At 44.4% G+C, this 25,824-nt stretch overlaps 1 protein-coding gene across 2 annotated transcripts in view; it reads left to right on the forward strand.

Annotated features, from left to right (window-relative positions):
• The window catches only part of EVC2 (EvC ciliary complex subunit 2), a 151,429-nt gene that overhangs the window by 32,108 nt on the left and 93,497 nt on the right, over window positions 1–25,824 (forward strand). For both annotated transcript variants that reach the window (XM_052641711.1, XM_052641712.1), the window contains exons 8-9: window positions 14,776–14,910; window positions 17,528–17,667. In XM_052641711.1, coding sequence (XP_052497671.1) covers window positions 14,776–14,910; window positions 17,528–17,667 — 275 coding nt within the window. The remainder of the gene's footprint in view (window positions 1–14,775; window positions 14,911–17,527; window positions 17,668–25,824) is intronic.

The following is a 25,824-nucleotide window of genomic DNA, read 5'->3' on the forward strand; positions in this document are numbered from 1 at the left end:
CATGGGGTCGCAAAGAGTCGGACATGACTGAGTGACTGAACTGAAAATTGAACTGAACCTGACATAATATCATAGATCAAGTGGTACTGACAAGGTGCAGGGGAGCTGAGAGGACTCGGTGGATTGCAGGCCTCTTGGAAGAGGTAAGAGTTCAGTTGGAGCTTAAAAAAAAGGCTTAACTAAAGATGGAGGAGAGGTTTCCAAAATATGCAGCTGAAGATCTGACATCAAGGTTAAGCTTGTTTTCACTGTGGGTTGGACGTGAACCAAGATTTACTGGGTGCAAGCTCAGTGCAGTGTCAGACACGACTGAGCAACTAGCACACACACACAAGCACAGTGCCTGGCACCATTAGGGTGCACGTAATGGCCCTTGCCAGGTAAAGTGTGTGAGCCACCAGGTTGGCTTGGGCACCTGCGAAGGTAATGTCATTCTACTAGGAACATGTGTTGATGAACAGGAGAGCTTGGCAGTGAGGTATAAGCTCCTCTGACATTTTCATCAAGCAGGTAAAGCAATATTGGGTTGGCCGAAAAGTCTGAACTAACATCTTGGCCAACCCAGTACAAAGTAAACACATTATGTAACCCATTATGTAAGCTGGGATCTGCAACCCTTGGAAGAGACCCCGTTACTTCCTTAATTTTTTATTAATTTCTTGAGGGTGAAACTGACATCTGTCAGATAAGGCCTCAAGAAGTCCTCTCTGCCTCCTGGATGAACAGAGAGGAGAATAATCACTCCACCCTGTGCTGGACATTGAGTGCAGGTGTTTTTTTAAAAAAAATTTTGTTGAAGTATAGTTGATTTACAGTGTTGTGTTAATTTCTGTTGCACATCAAAGTGACTCAGTTATACATATATGGTCTTTTTCATATTTTTTCATATCACAGGATATTGAATATAGTTCCCTGTGCTCTATAGTAGGACCTTGTTTATCCATCCTGTGTACAATAGTTGTGTGGAGGTGTTCTGATTCACTCCAGCTTCTTATAGTAAAGCTGGGCATCCTGCCAGGCACTGGGAGAACAAGTCACCATATTTTACTCCAAGGATCTGGATCTAATCAAGAGTGAGACATTTAAACCAATTGGTATGTCATCCAGATTCATTTAGAGTGTGATTCCTATAAGAATAATAGTGGAATTGGGGTGAGGAATGTGATCAAATCAATCAAAGTTTCATCTGAAAATATAAATGTATGAGGCTAGATGAGAAATTGTTAAAATGAAGAATAGCATGGGAAGATTTGCCATATCAGATATGAAAAATTAGAAAGCTGCATTAACACTATATGCAGGTCTTGCAAGAGAAACTAGACCAGTGGATCAAAACAGAGTATCTACACATACGTGTATCTGATAAAATGATATTTCAACTTAATGGGGAGAGAATGTTTCATTTATTAATTTGGGGAGCAATTGACTGGATCTTCCAGAAGAAAAATGAAGATGAATTCCCTCAACAGATATAAATCTAAATAGATGAAACAGTTTGTAAAAAGTATATCCTGGTTAATATGCTATGGGGAAAAAAAACATCAAGGAAAATCATGGATATTGTCACTCTGCTTATTTAACTTATATTCAGAGTACATCATGTGAAATGCTGGGCTGGATGAAGCACAAGCTGGAGTCAAGATTGCTGGGAGAGATGTCAACAACCTCAGATATGCAGATGACACCACCCTTATGGCAGAAAGTGAAGAGGAACTAAAGAGCCTCTTGATGAAAGTGTGAAAGTGAAGGAGAAAGTGAAGGAGAGTAAAAAAGATGACTTAAAATTCAACATTCAAGAAACGAAGATTATGGCATCCAGTACCATCATTTCGTGGCAAATAGATGGGGAAACAATGGAAACAATGAGAGACTTTATTTTCTTGGGCTCCAAAACCACTGCAGATGGTGACTGCAGCCATGAAATTAAAAGACACTTGCTCCGTGAAAGAAAAGATATGACCAACCTAGACAGCATATTAAAAAGCAGAGACATTACTTTACCTACAACGGTCCATCTCGTCAAAGCTATGGTTTTTTCAGTAGTCATGTATGGATGTGAGAGTTGGACTATAAAGAAAGCTGAGCTTTTGAACCGTGGTGTTGGAGAAGACGCTTGAGAGTCCCTTGGACTGCAAGGAGATCCAACCAGTCCATCCTAAAGGAAATCAGTCCTGGATATTCATTGGAAGGACTGATGCTGAAGCTGAAGTTCTGATACTTTGGCCACCTGATGCCAAGAGCCTACTCACTGAAAAAGACCTTGATGCTGGGAGAGATCGAAGGCAAAAGGAGAAAAGGACGCCAGAGGATGAGATGGTTGGATGGCATCACTGACGCTATGGACCTGAGTTTGAGCGAGCTCCGGGAGATGGTGAAAGACAGGGGAGCCTGATGTACTGCAGTCCTTGGGGTCACAAAAAGTAGGGCAGGACTGAGTGACTGAACAACAACAGCAATGTCTTTATGACGTATTGTTGTTCTCAGTCACTCAGTCCTGTCCGACTGAGCATACAGGTTAAATAAGCAGGCTGACAATATACAGCCTTGCCATTTCCTACTCCAGCTTTTTACGATATACAAAGAGCTCCTATTAGTTTATAAGATAAAGAATGCCTCTGTAAGTAGCTATGTATGATACGAGAATTTCTCAAATGCAAGGATTTACAATATGTACCCTTTAGCACAGTGGAGGGAACTTGTAACTCTGCTGGCAAAATCATGTGACTTTGGGTTTCACTCAGAGGGCTTCCCAGGTGGTGCCAGTGATAAAGAACCTGTCTGCCAATGCAGGAGACACTAGAGACACAGGTTCGATCCTTGGGTCAGGAAGATCCCCTGGAGTAGGAAATGGCAACCCACTCCAATATTCTTGCCTGGAAAATCCCATAGGCAGACGAGCCTGGTGGGTTATAGACCATCGGGTTGCAAAGAGTTGGACACGACTAAGCGTATATGCACACGCAAACATACACACACACACACACACACACACACACACACACACAGAAGGCTGGAGGCATGCAGTGACGTTTCATCAGTCTGCCTTCTCCATGTTACATCTTGTTTGAATGACTACCCCAGCCTCCTGCCTGTCCAGTCCTGCTCTCCTCCAACCCCTCCTCCTGAAACAGCAGCCTGCTCACGTTCTATTCTGGAGGGGCTCCCCACTGCCTGCTGATAAAGCCCAGTTCCCTTAGGTGGTATTCAGTCTCCATCAAAAATGGTGGCCTCTGCTATATCGCAGTGCCATGGGGTTCCTGTGTTTCCCACTTTACTCTGGTTTTACATATGCTGATCTTTTCTTTCCTGTCTTCTGGGTAGCTTGCATACATCCTATGGGAACCCTGACCAATTTTCTCCACCTCCGTGATTCCTTCACATCTCCCAAGCATTCTGGTGGCACCCCTCGCTGGGATCCAGTGCTGTTGGGACATCCGATAAACCTTGTCACTCTGTGACTTTGAGATTATTCCCCTTGTTAGCACTTAATACATTTTTATTGACATCAGAGTAGAATTTTTTCCCAGGGACAGACTTTAAAGATTACCTAGTTTTACGTCCTCATTTGAGAATAAAAAAACTCCTAGGTCCTGAGATGCTCTGGGCACTGGCCAAGGTCCTGAAGCTTGATGACAAACATTGAGGAATGGAATCATGCTCTGTGGTTCTGCAATCCAAGCCTCTTTCACTAGATTGTAACTTAACAGCTCTGTTAGTGTGTGTGGTTACCTGCAAGCTCTGGCTCCTCCCAGAATTGTGAGAGTTTCTGCTGTCAGAGCTGCCCCACAAGGGCTGTGGGACCACAGCCCTCTGCTTCCTCAAGCAGTGGAAGGATCTTAGTGAAATTACTCCTAAAATCTCCTCTAGGGAAATCAATATGGTCTCCCTTTCAGACCTTTTCTGGCTTGGGCAGGGGATGGGATTTAATGTATGTCCATTGTGGACATTTTAAAGAAACCACCACTCTACATGCACACACACACACAGAGAAAGAGAGACAGACACAGGGAGAAAATTAGAAGAATTACCTTCCAGGCTTGCCGCCAGAGATAACCATTGTTAACATGGTGGTTTCTTGCTTTCCACAAGTCTATGAATGCATTTCTTACATAACTGAAGTTAAACTGTATAAACAATTTTTCCTCATGCTCGTGTAACTTTTTATTGGATTTTAAGCACTTAAAGCATTTCTTTTGAAAGTCTTTTTTTGGTCTGGCATTGCTCTTCATAAATAACAATGGTGAAACTCATCAAAGGAATCTGCTACCAGCTCATATGTGATTAAAGAGGTGGTAATAACAGATGATTCTTTTCCAGAGATGAGAAGGAAAGTTAGTGGGGACGTTGGGGATGGGGATGGGGAGGCTGGGGTCACTGAGCCACCTCCTTTTCTTTATTCTTAGATAATGAAGTTTAAGATAAATAGGCTCTTTGAAATCTGTGCTTCAGATGATTAGTGGAATTTGTCTGCAAGATTTTTGCCCTTATTTTACAGATGCAGAAATGCAGGTTAGGGAGGGGGAGGCTCAGGGTCCCCCCTGTGTGGTGGAGGGCAGAACTGAGAGCTGAACCCCCACTTAGGGTCTCAGTTCAGTCCCTCAGTCGTGTCCGACTCTTTGCGACCCCGTGGACCACAGCAGGCCAGGCCTCCCTGTCCATCACCAACTCCCGGAGTTTACTCAGACTCATGTCTATTGAGTTGGTGATGCCGTCCAACCATTTCATCCTCTGTCGTCCCCTTCTCCTCCCACCTTCAATCTTTCTCAGCAATTATGGCCTAGGTCCATGGTATTTATGAGTATGTTCTACTGCTTCTCACAGCCTTGTTTCTGATCCTCAGCATCCAGGTTTGCCTTCCTCCAGGCTGAAGCCACACAGTAGCCAGATTTCTATTTGTAAAACACTGATCTGACCATGTTATTTCCTGACTTAAAACCCTGCCGTGATCTCCCATAAGCCCATAGAAAGATGTTGCATGTTGCTAACCCACTGTGTTGGAACTGGACTGTGTCTCTTGCCATGTGCAGGTCCTGCTCATGCCCTTCTCTCTGCCTGGCTTGCCCTCCTCCTGGCCTGGCTCATTGCCCTCTGCCCACAGTCACCTCTTGGAAGGTCTTCCTTGTCTTTTGAGCTGAGCCAGGGGCTGTCCTTCCTCCCACCCCAGTCCTCAGGTTTTCCCTCTCACCTCAGCCACACATGTCACCCCACTTACTCCAGAATTCTTGCCTGGGAAATCCCCTGGACAGAGGAGCCTGGTGGGCTGCAGTCCATGGGGTTGCAGAAGAGTCGGACACAGTGGCTAAACAACAACAGCAGTGATTAGAAAGGAATTACTTGGCCTCTGGTGAAAGATCAATGAAAATGTTGATAGTTAAGCATAGTGTTGAAGGGACTGAGAAGGCTTTTGACCAGAGACTCAGGAATTCTAAAGTTCTGCCTTACTAGTCACACCCTAATAAGGTGAGCTGGGTGCTCAGAGAGAGTATCAGAATGTTCATAGTGGCACAAGCCCCTGACAGTTCAAGGCAGGGCTCCTGGTAAAAGGCCTGGCTGGAGCCTGAGCCCTATGGAGGCAGCTGTGGTGTGAAAGCTATTCGTCTACACCTTGCGATGTGAATCCTGGGTCTACTGCTTACTAGCTCTGTGACTTTAGGCCATCTATTTAATTTACCTGTATTTGGTATTATTATTTGAAAATATGGATTAAAGTAATGCCCACTTTATAATATTGCTGTGGGGAGTGAATGGATAATGCATGTAATGCACTTGGAACTATCCCTGGTGCTCAGAATCTGGTCAATATATATTAGCTACAGTGATGGTGGTGATAATGGCGATAATGATGCGGCTGGTGGTGATGTTAATGATGGTGATATGAGTGATTCTAGGGAGCTTCTTCCTTCTCATAAAACAAAATCTTGAGATTCATTCTTCTTTGGTCATTTATATGGAGGAGGAAAGATGAAGAGCGGAGGGACTGTGGGCAAGTCAAGGGAGGACCTAGCTTAACTTAGCAACACAGATAAATGGAGAAGGCTAAAAAGTAGAAAGTGAGAGTTGTGAGTGGGCTTGCCCCAAGGAGGCAGTCTTTACCTAGGTGTACTTCTCACCTCATATTGGAAAGTAGAAATTGCAGGAGAGAAGGGGAGAAAGATGGTGTGGCCTGCAGAGCCGGCCTGGCTTTTTCCTCTTCCTAAATATATAGGCATTCATTCCTGCAGCCACGTTGTTATTAATATATTAAGCTCCTGCTCCCCACACTGCCTCTGCTCTTTAAGTTATCTTGGCCATGCAACTGATTAAGGAGGGCGAGATCTCAAGGTGGAGATTCAGAGAAGGTGGAGGTTGGAAGAAGAGGTTAGTGGCCTGTCTCAGTTGTTCCACTTCATGAAGTAGGAAGGGGAGGGAGGGAGGGAGGGAGATTTTGATTGGGAGAATGAATTAGTCCTGTTTCTGCCTTTTTTAGTACATTGATCCTGCCTGCCTAAAGTTATGCCCCAGTATTTTCTTCTAGTTCTCATCCATCATGTAAGCAACTTCTACCCTGGTATGGGAGGTTGGGACTAAAAATGTGCTTAGAAAACCAGACAGCCCCCTGGATGGTAAGTGGTCTGATGTACGAGGGGAAAACACAGAGTTTGGAGTCAGACCAAGCTGTGTTGCTCTTTGGCTGTGGACTTTGATTAACTATTTGAACTCTCTGCATCTCCATTTATCTCTCAACGGAAAGGGGATAATACACCCCTCACCAGATTGCTGAAGATTGATTGAATGAGATAAAGCAGTAGCACACTTTGTTCATTTCCTGAGGCTGCCGCAGCAAATGATCACAAAACTTAGAACAGCAGAAACTCATTCCCACACCGTTCCCAAGGCTAGGAGACTGAAATCAAAGTGTCGGCAGGGTTTGGCTCCCTTCAAAGGCTCTAAGGAGGAATCCTTCCTTGCTTCTGTCTAGCTTCCGGTGGCTCTTGGAAATCCTTCCTCAACTGTAGCTGCATCACTCCCATCTCTGCCTCCGTGACCCCATGGTCTTTTCCCTGTGTGTGTCTGTCTCCAAGCCTCCATCTGCTTAAAATGATACCATCACTGGGTTCAGGATCCACCCTAATCCAGTATGGATTGGGCTTTCTAGGTGGTGCTAGTGATCAAGAACTCGTCTGCCAGTGCAGGAGACATAAGAGACGTGGGTTCGATCCCTGGGTCAGGAAAATCCCCTGGAGTAGGAAATGACAACCAATTCCAGTATTCTTGCCTGGAAAATTCCATGGGAAGAGGAGCTTGGCAGGCTAGTCTGTGGGGCTGCAAAGAGTTGGACACAACTGAGCGACCAGACACAATCCCATATAATCTCATCTTAACTTGATCACGTCTACAAAGACCTTATTTCAAAACAAGGTCACATGCAGAGGTACTGGGGGTAAGACTTTAGTATGTCTTTATGGACGGCACAATTTAACCCCCTACAGGCACCTAGCCCAGGGAATGGCATATTGTAGGTGATCAAATGTCATTAATGTCCTTCACTTCTCCATTATTCTCCCTACAGCTGAAAAAAAAAAAAAAAAGTTTGCCTTCTGTGAAAGAAAAAACCTTGAAAACAGATCACTGATCTACAGCCTTTTCTCTTTAGACACAGACATTTTGTCTCTTTTCCATCAGTATTTTAATATAAGCTCTGTGAACTGCTTTTCATATGTATTGATTTGTTTTTTCTTATCTGGTAGGTACACAAATCAGGGCTCAGAGGGCTGTGGCCAGCACAAATGGAGAACTTACATTTCAATTTGGTGCTAATCAAAATGTAAGATTTAGAATCAGGGTGTTTGCATCTGAAAACAGAATTGGTTTTCTGATCATCTCTGATAACAGCCTCTGTGGACAGAGGCTGATTCATCATAGGTGAGTCGTATGTGGCAACATGCTTGTATTCAGGTTTCAATAACCGTCAGGACCAAAGCTCCTAGTTCTGACATAACTTGGCTTTGATTGTCTAGAAGGTCAAGTTGACCTTGTTCATCTGTCAGATAAATTTAACCTTAACTACATACAGACTGCATTGGGATCCCAGGAATGAGAAAGGGGTTAGTTGTCTCCCAGCTCCTAAATAATGTGTTAAATGTTCCCATAATCTGCAACTATTGTTTTAATTGAAGTGTATTGATTTACAATGTTGTTTTAATTTCAGGTGTACAGCAAAGTGATTCAGTTTTGCATATATATATTCTTTATCATATTCCTTTCTCTTATAGTTTATTACAAAATATTGAGTATAGTTTTCTGTGCTGTACAGTAGGTCCTTATTGGTTATCTGTTTTATATAGATTAGGAAGTATATGTTAGTCTCAAACTATTTATCTCTACCCCGCTTACCTCTTTGGTAACCACAAGTTTGTTTTCTATGTCTTTGGGTCTATTTCTGTTTCATAAATAAGTTCATTTATATAATATTTTAAAATGATTATACTTGAAAGCTTTATCATATGATACTTGTCTTTCTCTGTCTGATTTAACTTCACTTAGTATGATAATCTCTAGATTTCACCCATGTTGCTGCAAATGGCATTATGTCATTCTTTATTAATGTCTGAATAATATTCCATTGCGTATATCTTCTTTATCCATTCATCTGTCAATGGATGTTGGTTGCTTCCATGTCTTGGCTATTGTAAATTGAACATTGAGCATTGAGGTTTGCAGTCATTTTGAATTAAGCTTGCTGTCACAGGTTGGCTTCTTTGGAAGCAGGTGCTGAGATAGGGTTTGAGTATAACATAGTAGCCAGTGTGCAGAAGAGTTAACATAGTTGACCTGAGTTGGCTATCCTTAGAAAGGCCAGCTTACAAGGTGAGTCCTTGGCTGGCATTTGGGAACTTGGATTTCAGGATGATCCTCACCATTTACCGAACTAAGAGTGGCTCATGTTGCCTAAAGTGTTCTTATAAACAATATATTTTATGTTGAAAATGTTTTGTCTTCTTCTGGGAGCCTGGAATTTTGGTACATGCTTCCCAGGTGGCTCTAGTGGTAAAGAACCCAGGAAACATAAGAGCCATGGGTTTGATCCCTGGGTCAGGAAGAGCCCCCAGAGAAGGGCATGGCGGCTACAATTTGTAGGGTCGCAAAGGATCAGACATGACTGAAGTGACTCAGCACACACACACGGTAGCAGGCAGAGGATGCCTACATGACTAGTCCTGAGTAAAAACCCTAGTTGCATGCGTGCCTGTGTGCTCAGTTACTCAGTCGTCTCTGACTCTCTGTGACCCCATGGACTGTGGCCCACCCGGCTCCTCTGTCCATGGAATTTTCCAGGCAAGAATACTGGAGTGGGTTGCCATTTCCTACTCCAGGGCTTGTTGTTGTTGTTCAGTCACTAAGCCGTGTTCAACTCTTTGCGACCCCTTGGACTGCAGCACACCAGGCCTTCCTGTCCTCTAGTATCTGTAGGCCTCCACCCCTTCCACTTCTCCAGGGGTACCAAGTCTCAAATGAGTTTCCCTAGTGGACAGCATTTCACATGGGTCATCACGCTGATTACTGGAGGAATTAAGTCTGTCCTGTGTGACTGCTGGGAGAAGACGCTGGAAGCTTGCTCTTGGTTTCCACTGGACTTTGCCCCACGTGCCTTTCCCTATTGCTGATTTTTCTTTGAATCCTTTCACTGTAATCATAGTGTGAGGATGACTCTATACTGAGTCCTGTGAGTCTTCATGAATCATTGAACCCAGGAGGTGGTCATGGGGTTCCCCCATCATAATCAGATCACCTGTGGAGGGGAGGAGCGGGGAGCAGGACTGGGCAGAGGAGATGTTTCAGTTTTGCAAAATGAAAAAGTTCTGGAGGTGGTGGTGATGTGTGGTCGTACTTAACATAACTGAAATGTACGCTTTAAAATGACTAAAATGGTAAATGTTATATAATGTGTGTTTTGCTGCATTTTAAACATAATTCATAATCTTCTTGTAAGTGGGTGAGCATTCAGAACTTAAAACTCCTAGAAAGCAAGATTCTTTTAAGAGGTCATCAGGCACACTAAAAGACAGTGGAGTGGCACCATCAGTATTCTGAGGGAAAAAGGTTTCGGACCTTGGACTCAGCCAAGATAACAATCACATGAGTGCAGAGTAACATGAGAAATAAAAGCATGTCTACACAAATTTACTTGAGAGCACACAAATATGGAAAATACTCTATCAAACTAAAAAAAAAAAGATACAAGAAAAAGTGAGGAATGGATTCCAAAACGTAGCTTTTCTTTAATCAGTAATATAACAATCTTATAGAAGGGACTTCCCTGGTGGCTCAGTGGTGAAGAACCCGCCCGCCAATGCAAGAGACACAGGTTCTATCCCTGGGTTGGGAAGATCCCCTGAAGAAGGAAATGACTACCCAATCCAGTATTCTTGCTTGGGAAACCCCATGAACAGGGGAGTCTGGCAGGCCGCAGCCTGTGGGGTCACAAAGAGTTGGATATTACTTAGTGACTGAGCATGCGTGGAATACAGAAAGCAGTAAAGAGAGACCTCCAGTGACAGCAGTGCAGCAAGCCTAGAAAGTGGCCAGTCCTGGGTAGATCGGAATGTCAGAGAGCTCCTGGAGTGATGACGTTAAGGAGCAACAACAACAACAAAATGACTCCCTGCAGCAACTAGTATCATTAAGGAAATGGATGTCACACCAGGAAGAAAAAAGAAAAGCAATGAGACACCCCAGGGAAAACAAAAAGTTACACAAGGAAGTGTTGGTCCAAATTGAAGTTTTCTAAAAATATGTCATGATTTTGAAAACTGATATGGTGTAAGAAAGGGCACTGCATTAAAAATATGTCACTTTTATGGGCATATATTGGGCTTCCCTAGTGGCTCAGACAGTAAAGATTCTGCCTGCAATGAAGAAGATCTGGTTTTGATCCCTGAGTCGGGAAGATCCGCTGGAGAAGGGCATGGCAACCCACTCCAGTATTCTTGCCTGGAGAATTCCATGGACAGAGGAGCCTGGCGGGCTACAGTCCATAGCGCCACAAAGAGTCGGACCTTACTGAAGTGACTTAGCATACACACGCACACAGGGGTGTATATTTAGTTACACAGGATTACATTCAGTTAATTTGAGTGAATTTGCATATCCATTCATATGCAGTGAATACATATGTCGAATCATAATCATGATAGTCTTTAATTTTTTTATTTTTAGAATTAACTTATAAACCACCACAAAGACTTAATTGTGATTGCAGAATATACATACATATTTGGAGAAGGCAATGGCACCCCACTCCAGTACTCTTGCCTGGAAAATCCCATGGATGGAGGAGCCTGGTAGGCTGCAGTCCATTGGGTAGCCAAGAGTCGGACATGACTGAGTGACTTCACTTTCACTTTTCACTTTCATGCGCTGGAGAAGGAAATGGCAACCCACTCCAGTGTTCTTGCCTGGAGAATCCCAGGGACAGGGGAGCCTGGTGGGCTGCTGTCTATGGGGTTGCACACAGTCGGACACAACTGAAGTGATTTAGCAGCAGGTATGTATAAAATAAACAATAAATTCTGGAGGGCAGAAGTAGTGAAAAGAGAGATGGAGGAGGAAAATATTGGGCTTTAGTTTCATGACGTTTCTTAGTAAGAAGACAAGAAATATTCTCTAAATTTAATGCCATAAAAATTGAGTTTCAACTTTTCAAAGTTAGGCAAAGATAGCTAACTGAATATAACTATTAAAATTGGGAGGAAGTGTAAGGAGGGATATAAAGCCTTTGGGAGGTAACAAATCCTTCCGATTTTTAGGGTAAAAATTCATGACCTAAATCACATCTGTCATAGCAGGAATTCATAAACAATGTGTAATGTTGATAAATCGAGAAATAAAGATGCATGTGTAATTTTTAGCATATTTAAGTTAACTAACCATTCTGGTTCACTAAACTATAGAAACTAAAACCAGTATCTATTTAAATATCTAACCCTGTGGGAAGTAGAGTTAGAAGAGGGAGCAGAAGGTCACATAGGTTATTCACTTTTTTTTTTAAACCCTTGCCTTCTGTCAAAAACCCCTTTTCTCCCACTGGCATGCATGTGTTACCCTTCTTCTCAAAATTTATAAAATGGCTGAATGATTGCCCATTATATGGATAGAATAATTCATAGAATCTTAAAATATTTAACCATTCTCCACATTGTGGAGCATTTAGGATACATCCACATTTGTAATTTTACTTAATGTTCTTAAAAACAGTCTTATATGTAAATAAATCTTCTGTCCATGTCAACCAACCTGTGTGTAAACTTTTTTTTTTTACTTTATTTTAATTGGAGGCTAAGGAACTGGATGGGGAGGGAGGTGGGAGGGGGCTTCAGGATGGGGAATACATGTAAACCCATGGCTGATTCATGTCAATGTATGGCAAAAACCAATCTGTGTGTAAACTTTTATGTATAGCTTTGAATTATCTCCTGAGGCATGAACCCTAGATGTGAGGGGTGGATATTTTAAAGACCCTTGTTAAGGACACAGACATTTTTTCCCTTTCATTTTTGAGTATAGACATTTTGGTAAAAACTCAAGTACCATCAAAATGGGAGGCTCTCTCAGGCCAGGCCTATTTTCTTTTCTTTTTTTTTAGCTATTTAATTAATTTATTTATTTCAGCTGCACCAGATCTCAGTTGCAGCATGCACACTCTTAGTCCTGGCATTTGGGATCTAGTTCCCCAACCAGAGATCGAACCCGAGCCTCCTGCATTGGGAGCATGGAGTCTTAGCCACTGGACCACCAGGAAGTTCCCAGGCCTGTTTTTGAGATAACCTTCTGATGAAATGAGTGGTTAATGGCCACTACTTAACACCCCCATTTCTGGACCAGTGGAGTCGCCTTGGGTCACCCAGCCCACAGGGGAAGGCAGGGCAAAAATCACATTTTGTGAACGACTTTCACAGTCAGGCCCCCTTCTGATGACTTCGTTGGATTTTGTTCATGTTTCTCGTTTAATCCTCAGCACAACCTTTGGAGGGCTCTCATCTCTGTCTTACAAGGGAAGAGCAAAGGCAAAGAGAGATGAAGTGAGAATTTCCCCTGGTTGTCCAGTGGCGAAGATGTTACCTTTCAATGCAGGGGTGCGGGCTTGATCCCTGGTTAGGGAGCTGAGATCCCACATGCCTTGCAACCAAAAGGCAAAATATAAAACAGAAACAATATTGTAGCAGATTAATAAAAGACTAAAAATGCTCCACACCAAAAAGAGAGAGAGAGAGATGAAGTGATTTCCTCAATGCCACATGGGCACGAGGTAGCAGAGCTGGGCCCCACGCCCAGTGGTCTGAGTCTAGAGCCCAAGCTTCAGCTGCTTGCTGCTCCAGGCCCTTGTCTGTGAGAAGCGTGTAGTCTGGGTCAGCCCTGGCCAGTGCCCACAGGAAGAGCATAATCACACAAGGGAGAACACATCTCCATCTTATTAGCTTCTAGCATGTAGCCTGGTACCCAGTGGACACCCAATACATATTTGTCAATTAAATATAAGAGTCAAACTTTGCATGCAACTCCTCTGTGTTTTTATTTGATTTACTCTCCCTGCTGTGGGAAGTAATGTTTTTATCCCCATGTTACAGATAAGAGAACTGAGGTTCTCAGAGGTCAAGTCCCTGGCCCCCAAATATTGTCACCTTCCAGCTCTTTTGATAGAGGAGGCATTCCAATTCAGGTCTGTAGGATTTGAAAGCCAGAGCTGTCCTCATTTTACTCAAAGTGTGTTTGGGAGGATTCAAGGAGTTAGTTCTTGTGAAACCTTTAGCCCAGGGGGTCTCAGAGAGTGGCCCCTGGTCAAGAAGGATGGCAGCAACCCCTGGGAACTTGCTAGAAATGCTTCTTTTCGGTTGCTGCCCAAGGTCTGGTGACGCAGAATCCCTGAGGGTGGAACGCAGACCCTGCAGGTGATTCCGACGTGAGCCTGATGTGAGAGCATGACCTTGGCCCCAGGCCTGCCGCATGCTGAGTGCTTAGGAAGATGGCAGCTGCTGCTGTCCTGTATCACGTTCTGGATCCCAAAGAGATGGTGGAGGGAGGGGTGGAATGTGGGGGGAGTCTAGAACTTACTGCTTCTCACAGTTGTTACTTGGTGCTGGCCACTCCTGGCCCATTGGTGGATCCACATTAGTCCCAGGATGTCACAGAGTGGAGCCCGGAGGAAGCCGTCCAGGAGAGAGTATGCTTGGCACATTGAATGAGGCTCGTGTGAATTCTGCAGCCCACCCTGGATGGTCCTTTATTGGGCTGCCTTCTGCTGTGTGATGCTGCCCCTGCCACGTGCATCCTCCAGAGTGACCCTGACGTCCAAAGTGGGCTCCAACTCTAATGGGTAGTGGTCCCAGGGCCAGGGGAGTGGACAGCCTTGAGGGAAGTTGAGGGCACTATGGATTCTTCCTCTGGCCTGTGCGAAATTCTGCCCGACTGAAAGCGTGTCATGGTTCCTTCCTGCTGCCTTAGGATTGTTACATATTTGATTGGGGAATTTAACATTCCTGAGTGCCTATGATGTGCCAGCCTTGGGGTGGTTGGTCCTGTCATGTGCAAGCCTCCATGCTCAGCTCCTTGAAGTGCTTGGGCCCAAAGAGGTTCAGCAGTGGTCCCAAGGCAACCAGCTAATAGGAGGCAAAGCTCCATCCAAACCCAGGCTGGTCTCACTGACTCTGTTCTTGTTCTTCTCTAACTCAGTTGTAACTTGCCTTGAAAGATGTGAAGTGTGACCACGAACAAATCTATTTCTCTCTCTTATCCCCACAGGTTCTGCCAAACCACGGCCTCCACGCAGCAGGGTTCTGCGTGGCCTTCATCCTCTCCCTGGTGCTGACCTGGGCTGTGCTTTTCTTCATGGTTCGATACCAGTGTGTGAAGGGAAGCTCGCTTAGCAGACATCAGGTGGGAATCCATGCACATCTTCTTCCTGGAGGGCAGTTGGTTGGTGGTAGATGTGAGGTTCAAGTTTATCCCTCAACTCTGGATGGATGTCAGGACCCCTGGGGAACTGTGATGCATGCTCACAGCTAGGCCCTCCTGCAAAGACTCGGACTGCTTTGCCGGGAGGCATCCCCATCATCCCTGGATGATTCTAACCAGATGGCCAGGATAGGAACCCCTAATTCTGGCCTGCCTGTGTGGCTTACTGTGCATTCATGCCACACCCTGATTCAGGTCCTGGTCTGCCCTTCGTCCTCTGGATGAAGCCCAGATGACTTAGCATGGCTTATAAAGAGAGCCCTCTGTGGTCCAGCTTCACACCCCAACATCCCGCTCTAGACGATGACTGCTGAGCTCTCCACACTCAGAGAGGATGCTTCTGTAATCCTCCCTCTGCTCTTCAATGAGCAGGACTCTGACACGTCCTGTAAGACTCATCTCTGGCCTTGCCTCTCCTTGGAAGTCGTCACTTGGCCACTTCATGGCCGAGTCAGGGGCCCTCCCTCTGGGTTCCTGCCCTGGCTTCTGGACCATGCCCCTCCCCATCGTTTGTCCTCATCTGTGAACTCCTCACTCTCTGTGTTCCTGTCTTGGTCTGTGCTCCCACAGAAGCACACCCTGAGACCAGGATCCAAATGCAAATAGTTTATATGGAAACTGACCCCAGGAAATAAATGTAGGGGATGGGGGAGTGAGGTGGGAAGGAAGGCATCCAGTCAAGCTACCACTGGGGGTACCAGGTGCTTCTTCATCCCACCTGGGAACTCGGGACAGTGTAGAACCAGCCTCAGAGTCATCCTGCCTGAAGGGAGAAAGAGAATGGGTATTGAGTTACGAAATGCTGCTGGTTGAGGACAGGGGTGGGGAGGGGGCCAGGACAAAGGCCCTATTTCCCTGACATGGACTCTGAAGGCCAGAAGGAGCCTTCAGGGAAAGAAATGTAGGTCTTGGCTGGTAGATCTTGGGCTCAAAGGCATGGAAGAGCAAGGGCAGGGGTCATGGTTGGAGGACTGATGCTGGCTGCTGTAATCCCCATTGCCTGGCTAGGAGCCTGGCACTTGGCACTTAGTGAACATGTGAAGGAATGAGACTCCACCATCACCCTGCAGTCAATCAGAGGATGGACAGACGGAGGCAGAGAAACAGGTTGCTGTCCTAGGATGAGAAGTCACTGCTGGGAGTGAGCACCCTGAGGTTCATTTCTGCAGGACCATGGATGCTGGGTGACTGTCACCCAGAGGTCCAGCAACTTGAAAGGAACATTTGTCATCTTTTTCCTTCTCCGTGTAGTGAGAAAACTGAGTCCAGTAAAGCTAAATAGCCTTCAGGTGTCCAAGTATAGGCTGAGACCTGGCTTCCAGGGACACACCCTGCCTCTGGAGGCTGGTAGTCCTGACCTGTTGTTCGTTTTGTCTCTACTTCCTAGAGGAGAGACTTGTCATTTCAAAGTGAGGTCAACCCACAATCTCCTTGACAGGCAGAAGGGACGAGAAGAAAAATGGCCCATCTAATGAGACATTCTACTTACTCTCCCAAAGCTGTTATCAATCACAGATGAGCAAGACTCTCCCTGCTCTTTCGATGAAGGAGCAGAATTCATTTCTCGGAGATTAAAGGCTGATTGTTACAACCAGGGGAGGAAAGCGAAGTGTGAATTTGATTTAAGATCTGAAGACTCTAGTAGTATTTTTTTTTCCCAACATCACAATATGAAATCTTTCCACATTAAAAAATTTTTTTTTTCTTTGTGGTGGTGACCAAGGAGAAAATGCGTTATAAAGCAGAAGGTAGCCTTTAGAGTTAGATAGACTTCAGGTCAAATACCATGCAGGCTCTTTATGAACTGTGTGAACTCTAATAATGTCATTTTCATCTCTCTGAGCTGCGTTTTCCATGTATGTAAAGTGGGGACATCAACACATTTTGTGTAACATTTTCATGATATAACTCATACAAGGCACAGAGACAGAAATTCTTAAATGTTAGTATAATTATTATGCATTTTTGTAGCATTAGTAATGTCAGAGAGCAACACAGATACATCATCTATCCAGTTGAAGGATTGAGCTTAATTATCTCTGATGTCACTTCCATCTGACAACTCTATATTCTGACTAGAAACCAACCAGATCCATGATGTTGAAGTCCATCTGCCATCTGTTAATATTCTTCTGCACCATGATGATGGTGGTGGTGATGGTGATATATGATGGTGTTGGTGGCGATGATGGTGGTGATGGTGATATATGATGGTGTTGGTGGTGATGATGAGGATGGGGGAACAATGATGATGATGGTGATGGTGAAATATTTGTATTAGATCTTTATTGTTATAAAGCTCTTTCTATCCCCTGCTTTGTTTTATCCACACAACAAGTCTGTGCAGGGCTACTGGAATTATGATCCCATTTCTTTGATGAGAAAATGAGGCCCAGGAAAGTGCAATGTTCTGCCTGAGTCTTGTCTGCTCACCACTAGGTTCTCTGATTACAGATCCCCACGTTCCCTCATGACTTTTCCAGCATGTGACATTCACAGGAAGGCCCACTCAATTGTTGTTCCTGAAATTCTCTTGAAGGTTCAACATCACGAAAACAAGCTGGAGCACTCCCAGTTCACCTCAGCTGATGGTGTGAATGAAGATCTCGCTCTCAATGACCAAATGATAGACATTCTGTCTTCTGAGGACGCCGGGAGCATGCTTCAAGCCTTAGAAGAGTAAGTATTCTGAGTCACATATTTCCACGGATATCATTAATGTTCTATCTACAGCAGCATGAGAGCAAACACTGAGTGTATTTTGTTCATTAATTCATCCACTTATCATTCATTTGTCACTCAGTAGTCATAATCTTTGGAAGAAAAGTTATGACCAATCTAGACAGCATATTGAAAAGAAGAAACATTACCTTGCCAACAAAGGTCCATATAGTCAAAGCTATGGTTTTTCCAGTAGTTATGTTTGAATGTGAGAGTTTGAATATAAAGAAAGCTGAGCACCGAAGATTTGATGCTTTTGAACTGTGGTGTTGGAGAAGACTCTCGAGAGTCCCTTGGACTGCAAGGAGGTTCAACCAGTCCATCCTAAAGGAAATCAGTCCTGAATATTCATTGGAAGGACTGATGCTGAAGCTGAAACTCCAATACTTTGGCCATCTGATGCGAAGAACTGACTCATTGGAAAAGACCCCGATGCTGGGAAAGATTGAAGGCAGGAGGAGAAGGGGACGACAAAGGATGAGATGGCTGGATACCATCACTGACTCAATGTACATGAGTTTGAGTAAGCTCTGGGAGTTGGTGATGGACAGGGAAGCCTGGCATGCTGCAGTCCATGGGCTCGCAAAGAGTCTGACCTGACTGAGCGACTGAACTGAGCTGAACTTAACTGAGTCATAATCAAACAACTGCCATGCCCCGAAGACTATGCTTGGTATTTAAGAAAAAAGACAGAACATAGTGTGAGCTGTGAGGCAGTCTGACCTAGTGGGAAGACAAACACAGAAATTGAAGTGATCATGAAAATTTGATGAGTACCATGCTAAAATTGGGGCTCGCTGAGCACAAAAGAAAAGGTAATTACCTCTGAGCAGGTCATAGAAACGCTTCCCAGAGGAAGAGATATTTTAACTAATTCTTGAAGATTTTCAAGTAGATTAAGAGCAGAAAGGCTTTTCAGGCAGAGGAAAGACAGGGCAGATGTCAAGACAGGAAATGAGCAAATTATATGTTTGGTGAAGTGTCAGTAACTCAGTATGACTGATGTGTAGATTGGGGTCTTGAGTAGTGTAGTGAAGGAAAGGAAGTGACATATTGAGAGAGAATCCAGACCAGGTGATATGACTGTTGGCTAAACTGGGTTCAATTCTTTTCTTTTTGTCTATTTATTGATTTATTAACCTTTAAGGACCAAGATCTAAGTATTTTTATTTTATTTTTTTACTTATTGAGTTAACTTTAATTTATAACATTTTTAAGTTTCATGTGTACCACATTATATTTCTACCTCTGTGTATATACAGAAGTACAGTATATTTATGTAAATATTTAATATTTTATATATGTATATATAAATGGAGGAAAACAACAGAATGAGAAAGACTAGAGATCTCTTCAAGGAAACTAGAGATACCAAGGGAACATTTCATGCAAAGATGGGCTCAATAAAGGACAGAAATGGTATGGACCTAACAGAAGCAGAAGATATTAAGAAGAGGTGGCAAGAATACACAGAAGAACTGTGCAGAAAAGATCTTCACGACCAAGATAATCACAATGGTATGATCACTCACCTAGAGCCAGACATCCTGGAATGTGAAGTCAAGTGGGCCTTAGAAAGCATCATTATGAACAAAGCTAGTGGAGGTGATGGCATTTCAGTGGAGCTATTTCAAATCCTGGAAGATGATGCTGTGAAAGTGCTACACTCAATATGCCAGCAAATTTGGAAAAGTCAGCAGTGGCCACAGGACTGGAAAAGGTCAGTTTTCATTTCAATCACAAAGAAAGGCAATGCTAAAGAATGCTCAGACTACCACACAATTGCACTCATCTCACAGGCTAGGAAAGTAATGCTCAAAATTCTCCAAGCCAGGCTTCAGCAATATGTGAACCGTGAACTTCCAGATGTTCAAGCTGGTTTTAGAAAAGGCAGAGGAACCAGAGATCAAATTGCCAACATCTGCTGGATCATGGAAAAAGCAAGAGAATTCAAAAACAACATCTATTTCTGCTTTATTGACTATGCCAAAGCCTTTGACTGTGTGGATCACAATAAACTGTGGAAAATTCTGAAAGAGATGGGAATATCAGACCACCTGACCTGCCTCTTGAGAAACCTATATGCAGGTCAGGAGGCAACAGTTAGAACTGGACATGGAACAACAGACTGGTTCCAAATAGGAAAAGGAGTACGTCAAGGCTGTATACTGTCACCCTGCTTATTTAACTTCTATGCAGAGTACATCATGAGAAACGCTGGGCTGGAAGAAGCACAAGCTGCAATCAAGATTGCCGGGAAAAATATCAATAACCTCAGATATGCAGATGACACCACCCTTATGGCAGAAAGTGAAGAGGAACTAAAAAGCCTCTTGATGAAAGTGAAAGAGGAGAGTGAAAAAGTTGGCTTAAAGCTCAACATTCAGAAAACGAAGATCCTGGCATCCGGTCCCATCACTCCATGGGAAATAGATGGGGACACAGTGAAAACAGTGTCAGACTTTATTTTTTTGGGCTCCAAAATCACTGCAGATGGTGACTGCAGCCATGAAATTAAAAGACGCTTACTCCTTGGAAGAAAAGTTATGACCAACCTAGATGGCATATTCAAAAGCAGAGACATTACTTTGCCGACTAAGGTCCGTCTAGTCAAGGCTATGGTTTTTCCTGTGGTCATGTATGGATGTGAGAGTTGGACTGTGAAGAAAGCTGAGCACAGAAGAATTGATGCTTTTGAACTGTGGTGTTGGAGAAGACTCTTGAGAGTCCCTTGGACTGCAAGGAGATCCAACCAGTCCATTCTGAAGGAGATCAACCCTGGGATTTCTTTGGTAGGAATGATGATAAAGCTGAAACTCCAGGACTTTGGCCACCTCATGAGAAGAGTTGACTCACTGGAAAAGACTTTGATGCTGGGAGGGATTGGGGGCAAGAGAAGAAGGGGAAGACAGAGGATGAGATGGCTGGATGGCATCACGGACTCGATGAACGCGAGTCTGAGTGAACTCCGGGAGTTGGTGATGGACAGAGAGGCCTGGCATGCTGCGATTCATGGGGTCGCAAAGAGTCAAACACGACTGAGACCGAACTGAACTGAACTGACACACCCTTTTGGGCCATCATTTGTTAACAGTAGCATCCTCTGTTCCTTCGCTTTGAACCTGTGTTTGTCTGTAGAGCTGATGTGGGTCGCTTGGAGTCGGCATGTAGTTGAGTCCTGTTTTTTAATCCATCCAACCACTGTATGCTTTTTAATTGGTGAATTCAACCCAGTTACATTTAAGGTTATTATGGATAGATGAAGACTTAATACTACAATTTTGTTTTCTGGTTGCTCAATCTCTCCGCTGTTTTTTTTTTCTCCTTGTGTTTCTGTCTGCTATTTTGATTTGATGGTTTTCTATGATGTTTTCTCGGTGTCCTCCTTTTTATTTTTTGTCTTTCTTTTCTAGATTTATGTTTTGTTGTTACTGTGATGTTTGTGTAAAACTTCTCATAGATAAAATAGTCATCTTTTCCTGATGGGGATTCCCATGGCTCAGCAGTAAAGACTCCACGTGCAGTGCACGAGATACAGGTTCGATCCCGGGGTCAGGATGATCCCCTGGAGAAGGAAATGGCAACCCACACCAGTATTCTTGCCTGGAGAATCCCATGGACAGAGGAGCCTCGTGGGCCACTGTCTGAGGCCGCTGCTGCTAAGTCACTTCAGTTGTGTCTGACTCTGTGCGACCCCATAGACGGCAGCCCACCAGGCCTCCCTGTCCCTGGGATTCTCCAGGCAAGAACTCTGGAGTGGGTTGCCATTTCCTTCTCCAATGCATGAAAGTGAAAAGTGAAAGGGAAGTCGCTCAGTCGTGTCCTACTCTTGGCGACCCCATGGACTGCAGCCCACCAGGCTTCTCCATCCACGGGATTTTCCAGGCAAGAGTACTGGAGTGGGGTGCCACTGCCTTCTCCGTCTACAAGGTTGTAAAGAGTCAGGCATGACTGAGCACACACATGCTGATAATATCACTGCCTGGGTTCCATCTTTTTCTTCTTCCCCTTTTATTTTTTTGTTTTCTCAAATTATCCATTTTTATGTTGTGAGTTATGAAACTGAAGTAGTTATCATTGTTTCTTCTGCTTTCCCCACTCCTTTAACCTTTAGCTGTAATAAAATGTTTTAAAACCTATTCTGGGAAAGAGTTACAATTTTCTCATTCTGTTTATCACCTTACTCAAGCTTTTGGCTACTTTGCCTTTTTGTTTCTGGTCAAAAGGATCCTTTCAACCCTTCTTGTAGGCCAGGTCTAGTGGTGATGAACTCCCTCAGCTGTTGTTTGCCTCAGAAAGCCTTTAATTTCTTTTTCATATCTGACTTATAACCTGGCTGGATAGAGTATTCTTGGATGACAGTTTATATCTTTCAGTGTTTTGAGAATGTCATTCTGCTCCCTCCTGGCCTGTAAAGTGTCTGCTGAGAAACCTGCTGATAGCCTAACAGTGGTTCCTTTGTAGGTTGCTGTCCTTTTTACCCTGGCTGGCTTTAAATTTCTTTCCTTGTCATTGACTTTCAACAATTTTAATGTAATGTGTCTTAGAGAAGGTTGTTTTACCTCAAATAATTAGCTCATAGGCTTGTCTATCTAATTCCTTTCCCAGCTTTGTGAATTTTCTGTTATCATTTCTTTAAGTAAACTCTCTGTTCCTTTCTTCCTCTCTTCCCTGGGATGCTCATCACGCTAATGTTACCCTTCCCAAATGAGCTGAATAACTCTCCTAGAATTTCCCTCTTTTTTAACATCTTGTTTCTCTTTCACCTTCTTACCGGTATCATTTCTAGATGTCTACTTTGGGGCTTGCTAATTCTCTCTTCCATGTAGGCTGCTCCATTTCCAATGTTTTCTAATGCATTATTTACCTTGCGTATGAGTTCTTCAGCTCCAGAACTTCTGTCTGGTTCTTTTTTTGAGTTTGGTAAAGTATTCCTCCTGTTCATTAATTTTGTTCCTTGGTCCACTGAACTGCCTTTCTGAGTTTTCTTGTAGCGCGCTGAGTTTCTTCACGACAGCTATTTTGAATTCTTAATGCGTTAGATCTCAGTATTCCGTGACTCTGAGTTTGGTTTCTGAAGAATTGTCATTTTCTTTTTGTGACATATTGTTTCTGTGGTTCTTCGTGGTGCTCGGTGAGTTGTTCCTCTGCCAGTGCACTTGAAGTAGCAAACATCTTTTTGATTGATTCTGAGCTGCCTCTAGATAGACTTAAGAATTAACACTTTTCATCCTTCCCAGGTGGCACTAGTGGTAAAGAACCCACTCGCCAACGCAGCACACATAGGAGACGTGGGTTCAGTCCCTGCGTCAGGAAGATCCCCTGGAGGAGGGCATGGCAACCCACTCCATTATTCTTACCTGGAGAATCCTCATGGACAGAGGAGCCTGGTGGGCTACAGTCCATTGAGTTGCACAGAGTCAGGCACAGCTGAAGTGATTTAGCAATAGCAATAGACAGCAGTCCTCCACTGCCCTTGTCAGAGGTGTGGCTCTGTGTCCTCATCATCACGCCTTGTGCTTCTGGTTACTTGGTGCCTTGCTGTTGCCAGCATCACTGGTGCTGCTACCAGGAAGAGGGGCTCTTCTGCCACCTCTAGGAACCCCTAAGTTGCAGGCTCAGCCACTATGGGGGAGGGTTTAGGTGGGAAGGAGCTGGAGTCACATGGGCACCTCTAGCACATCCAGTGTTGTAAGGTTTATGGGCTCTCCTGCTGTGGGTAGAGCGCTGGGGGACCAGAGTCATGGGTAACTCAGAGGCTGGAGGGACAGGGTCCCAGGTCTGCTGTCATTGCCCAGTTCCCTGTAGCCATGGGCACTGCTGCAGCCAGGTTGTCCTCGTCTGTGCTGCCTCTTCCTGGTGCTACAGGGCAGTATGGGGCTGTGGGCTCATCTGCCAGGGCTGGGGACACCAGGAACACAGGCATCAACTCTGCTGTTCCCCTGGGTCTGCCTCCTCTGTCTGTTCCTGTGTGTCCACCTTCAGATGTACAGGTGTGTGGAATTCTCTGACATCCTGTTGGGCGAAGACACCTTTGTTGCCTTGTGGGTATTTTACTGATGATAGATTGAAGGGGGAGGCAAAAGGGAATGTCTCACTCCACCATGATGCTGATGTCCTCCACCACAATCCATTTCTTTTTATTTATTGAACCTAGAGTGTTTTGCCTGCATGTATGTTAAGCTGCTTCAGTCATGTTCGACTCTTTGCAGCCCCATGGACTGCAACAAGCCAGGCTCCTCTGTCCATGGGATTTTCCAGGCAAGAATACTGGAGTGGGTTGGCATGCCCTCTTCCAGGGGGTCTTCCCAACCAAAGGATCGAACCCGTGTCTCTTACATCTCCTGCATTGGCGGGTGGTTCTTTACCACTAGCACCACTTTGGGAAGCCTTTCTAGTGTTCTATGTATGTGTAATTGAACATGTAGCCAGACACGGTTCTAAGAACTTTACAAATATGTGTAATCTTCATAAGAACCCTAGGAAGCAGGTAACACTCTTTTTGCCACCTTACAGATGAGAAGTTAAGGTTAAGGGGCTTGCTCCAGGATACACGGTAGTCTATGAGAGGACAGGTTTCAAACCCACTCTGTTTCTCCCTGCTGGGCATATGGGTCACAATCTGCTGGCTGACTGTCACTCAGCCCCATAGTGTCCTGCTTAGTTACAAACTCAGAGGCAAAATCGAGCACCTGAGTGATCCTATCTCCCTGGAAATGGGTGGCTTATAGAGATGGACCCAAGATCCAACCAGAGACAGAAAGTGTGGCCTCCCTATCTTTAGAGGGACTATTCATTGCCTGGAGAGGAGAACTCTGTTGTGTCAATTCCCAGAACCGTGTGGGCTGAGGCAGTGTTCTAAATAGAGAGGGACTTTCCTCCTGCTTGAAAGGGGGCTCCTTCCCAGCTGAGTGAGTGCCTTGGTGCAGGCCAGGTTGCCAGCTTCACGAGTCCCAGGCTGACTTCACACCCCGCTGGAATCGGGCCTGCTAATCCATTTCTGGGTGTCAAGGTTGTGCAGCCATTCAGATGTGATCCTTCATTTTAGCTTAATTCCCTAATCAGAATGCCAAGGGTGATAAATTTAAATTTGCCACACTGTCTGAGAGGGTGGAAAGGGAGAAAGGGGCAGTTACTGGGAGAGATTTGTACATGTCTCTAATGATATGGCACTAGTGGTAAAGAACCTGCCTGCCAGTGCGGCAGACATAAGAGACGCAGGTTTGATCCCTGGGTCGGGATGATCCCCTGGAGGAGGGCATGGCAACCCACTCCAGTATTCTTGCCTGGAAAATCCCATGGACGCAGGAACCTGGCAGGCTACAGTTCATGGGATCACACAGAGTTGGGCACAACTCAAGCGACTTAGCACTAATGATATTAAGTGGTATGAGCAGATGATTATTAGTGTATTTCATAACTAGAAGTCTGTTTTCTTCCAAAACTTGAAAATGAGTACTGTTGCGGTCCTTTAATGGACTGGAACCTGGTGGTCTGGAGTCAACGATAAGAAAGTGAAAGAGGGAAAGAGACTAATATTCCCTGGGTTACACAGAAAACCAATAAAGCCCTAGAACAAGGCTTGTACCACTCATGAAGGCACAGGGCGTCCTCTCGAGGAGGTCTTGAAAGCCTGGGCAGGAAAGTGAGCTTGTCAGGTTTCCACGCTCCAAAGAACTTAGTCAGATAGAGAGAGAAAGAAGGACACAGGGACCCAAGTCTCTAGTGGAACAAGGATGCTTTATTGAACTTTGTGTGAGTATATATACTGTTTTACAAGGTAGCTTTTTCAGCAAAGATAAAGATCAAAAGACCAGACTTACAAGTTACCAAGGAAACAAGGAGTAAGGGGTCATAAGGACAGAAGACAATCCATATCTTAAGGAAGAGGGTCGTGACTAATCACTTTCACCGTATGGTTGCTTCCTGACCTGCATATAGGTTTTTCAAGAGGCAGGTCAGGTGGTCAGTATTCCCATTTCTTGAAGAATTTTCCACAGTTTATTGTGATCCAGAGTCAAAGGCTTTGGCATAGTCAATAAAGCAGAAATAGATGTTTTTCTGGAATTCTCTTCCTTTTTCCATGATCCAGCGGATGTTGGCAATTTGATCTCT

The sequence above is a fragment of the Budorcas taxicolor genome, chromosome 6, assembly GCF_023091745.1.
Source record: "Budorcas taxicolor isolate Tak-1 chromosome 6, Takin1.1, whole genome shotgun sequence".
Classification (NCBI taxonomy): Eukaryota; Metazoa; Chordata; class Mammalia; order Artiodactyla; family Bovidae; genus Budorcas; species Budorcas taxicolor.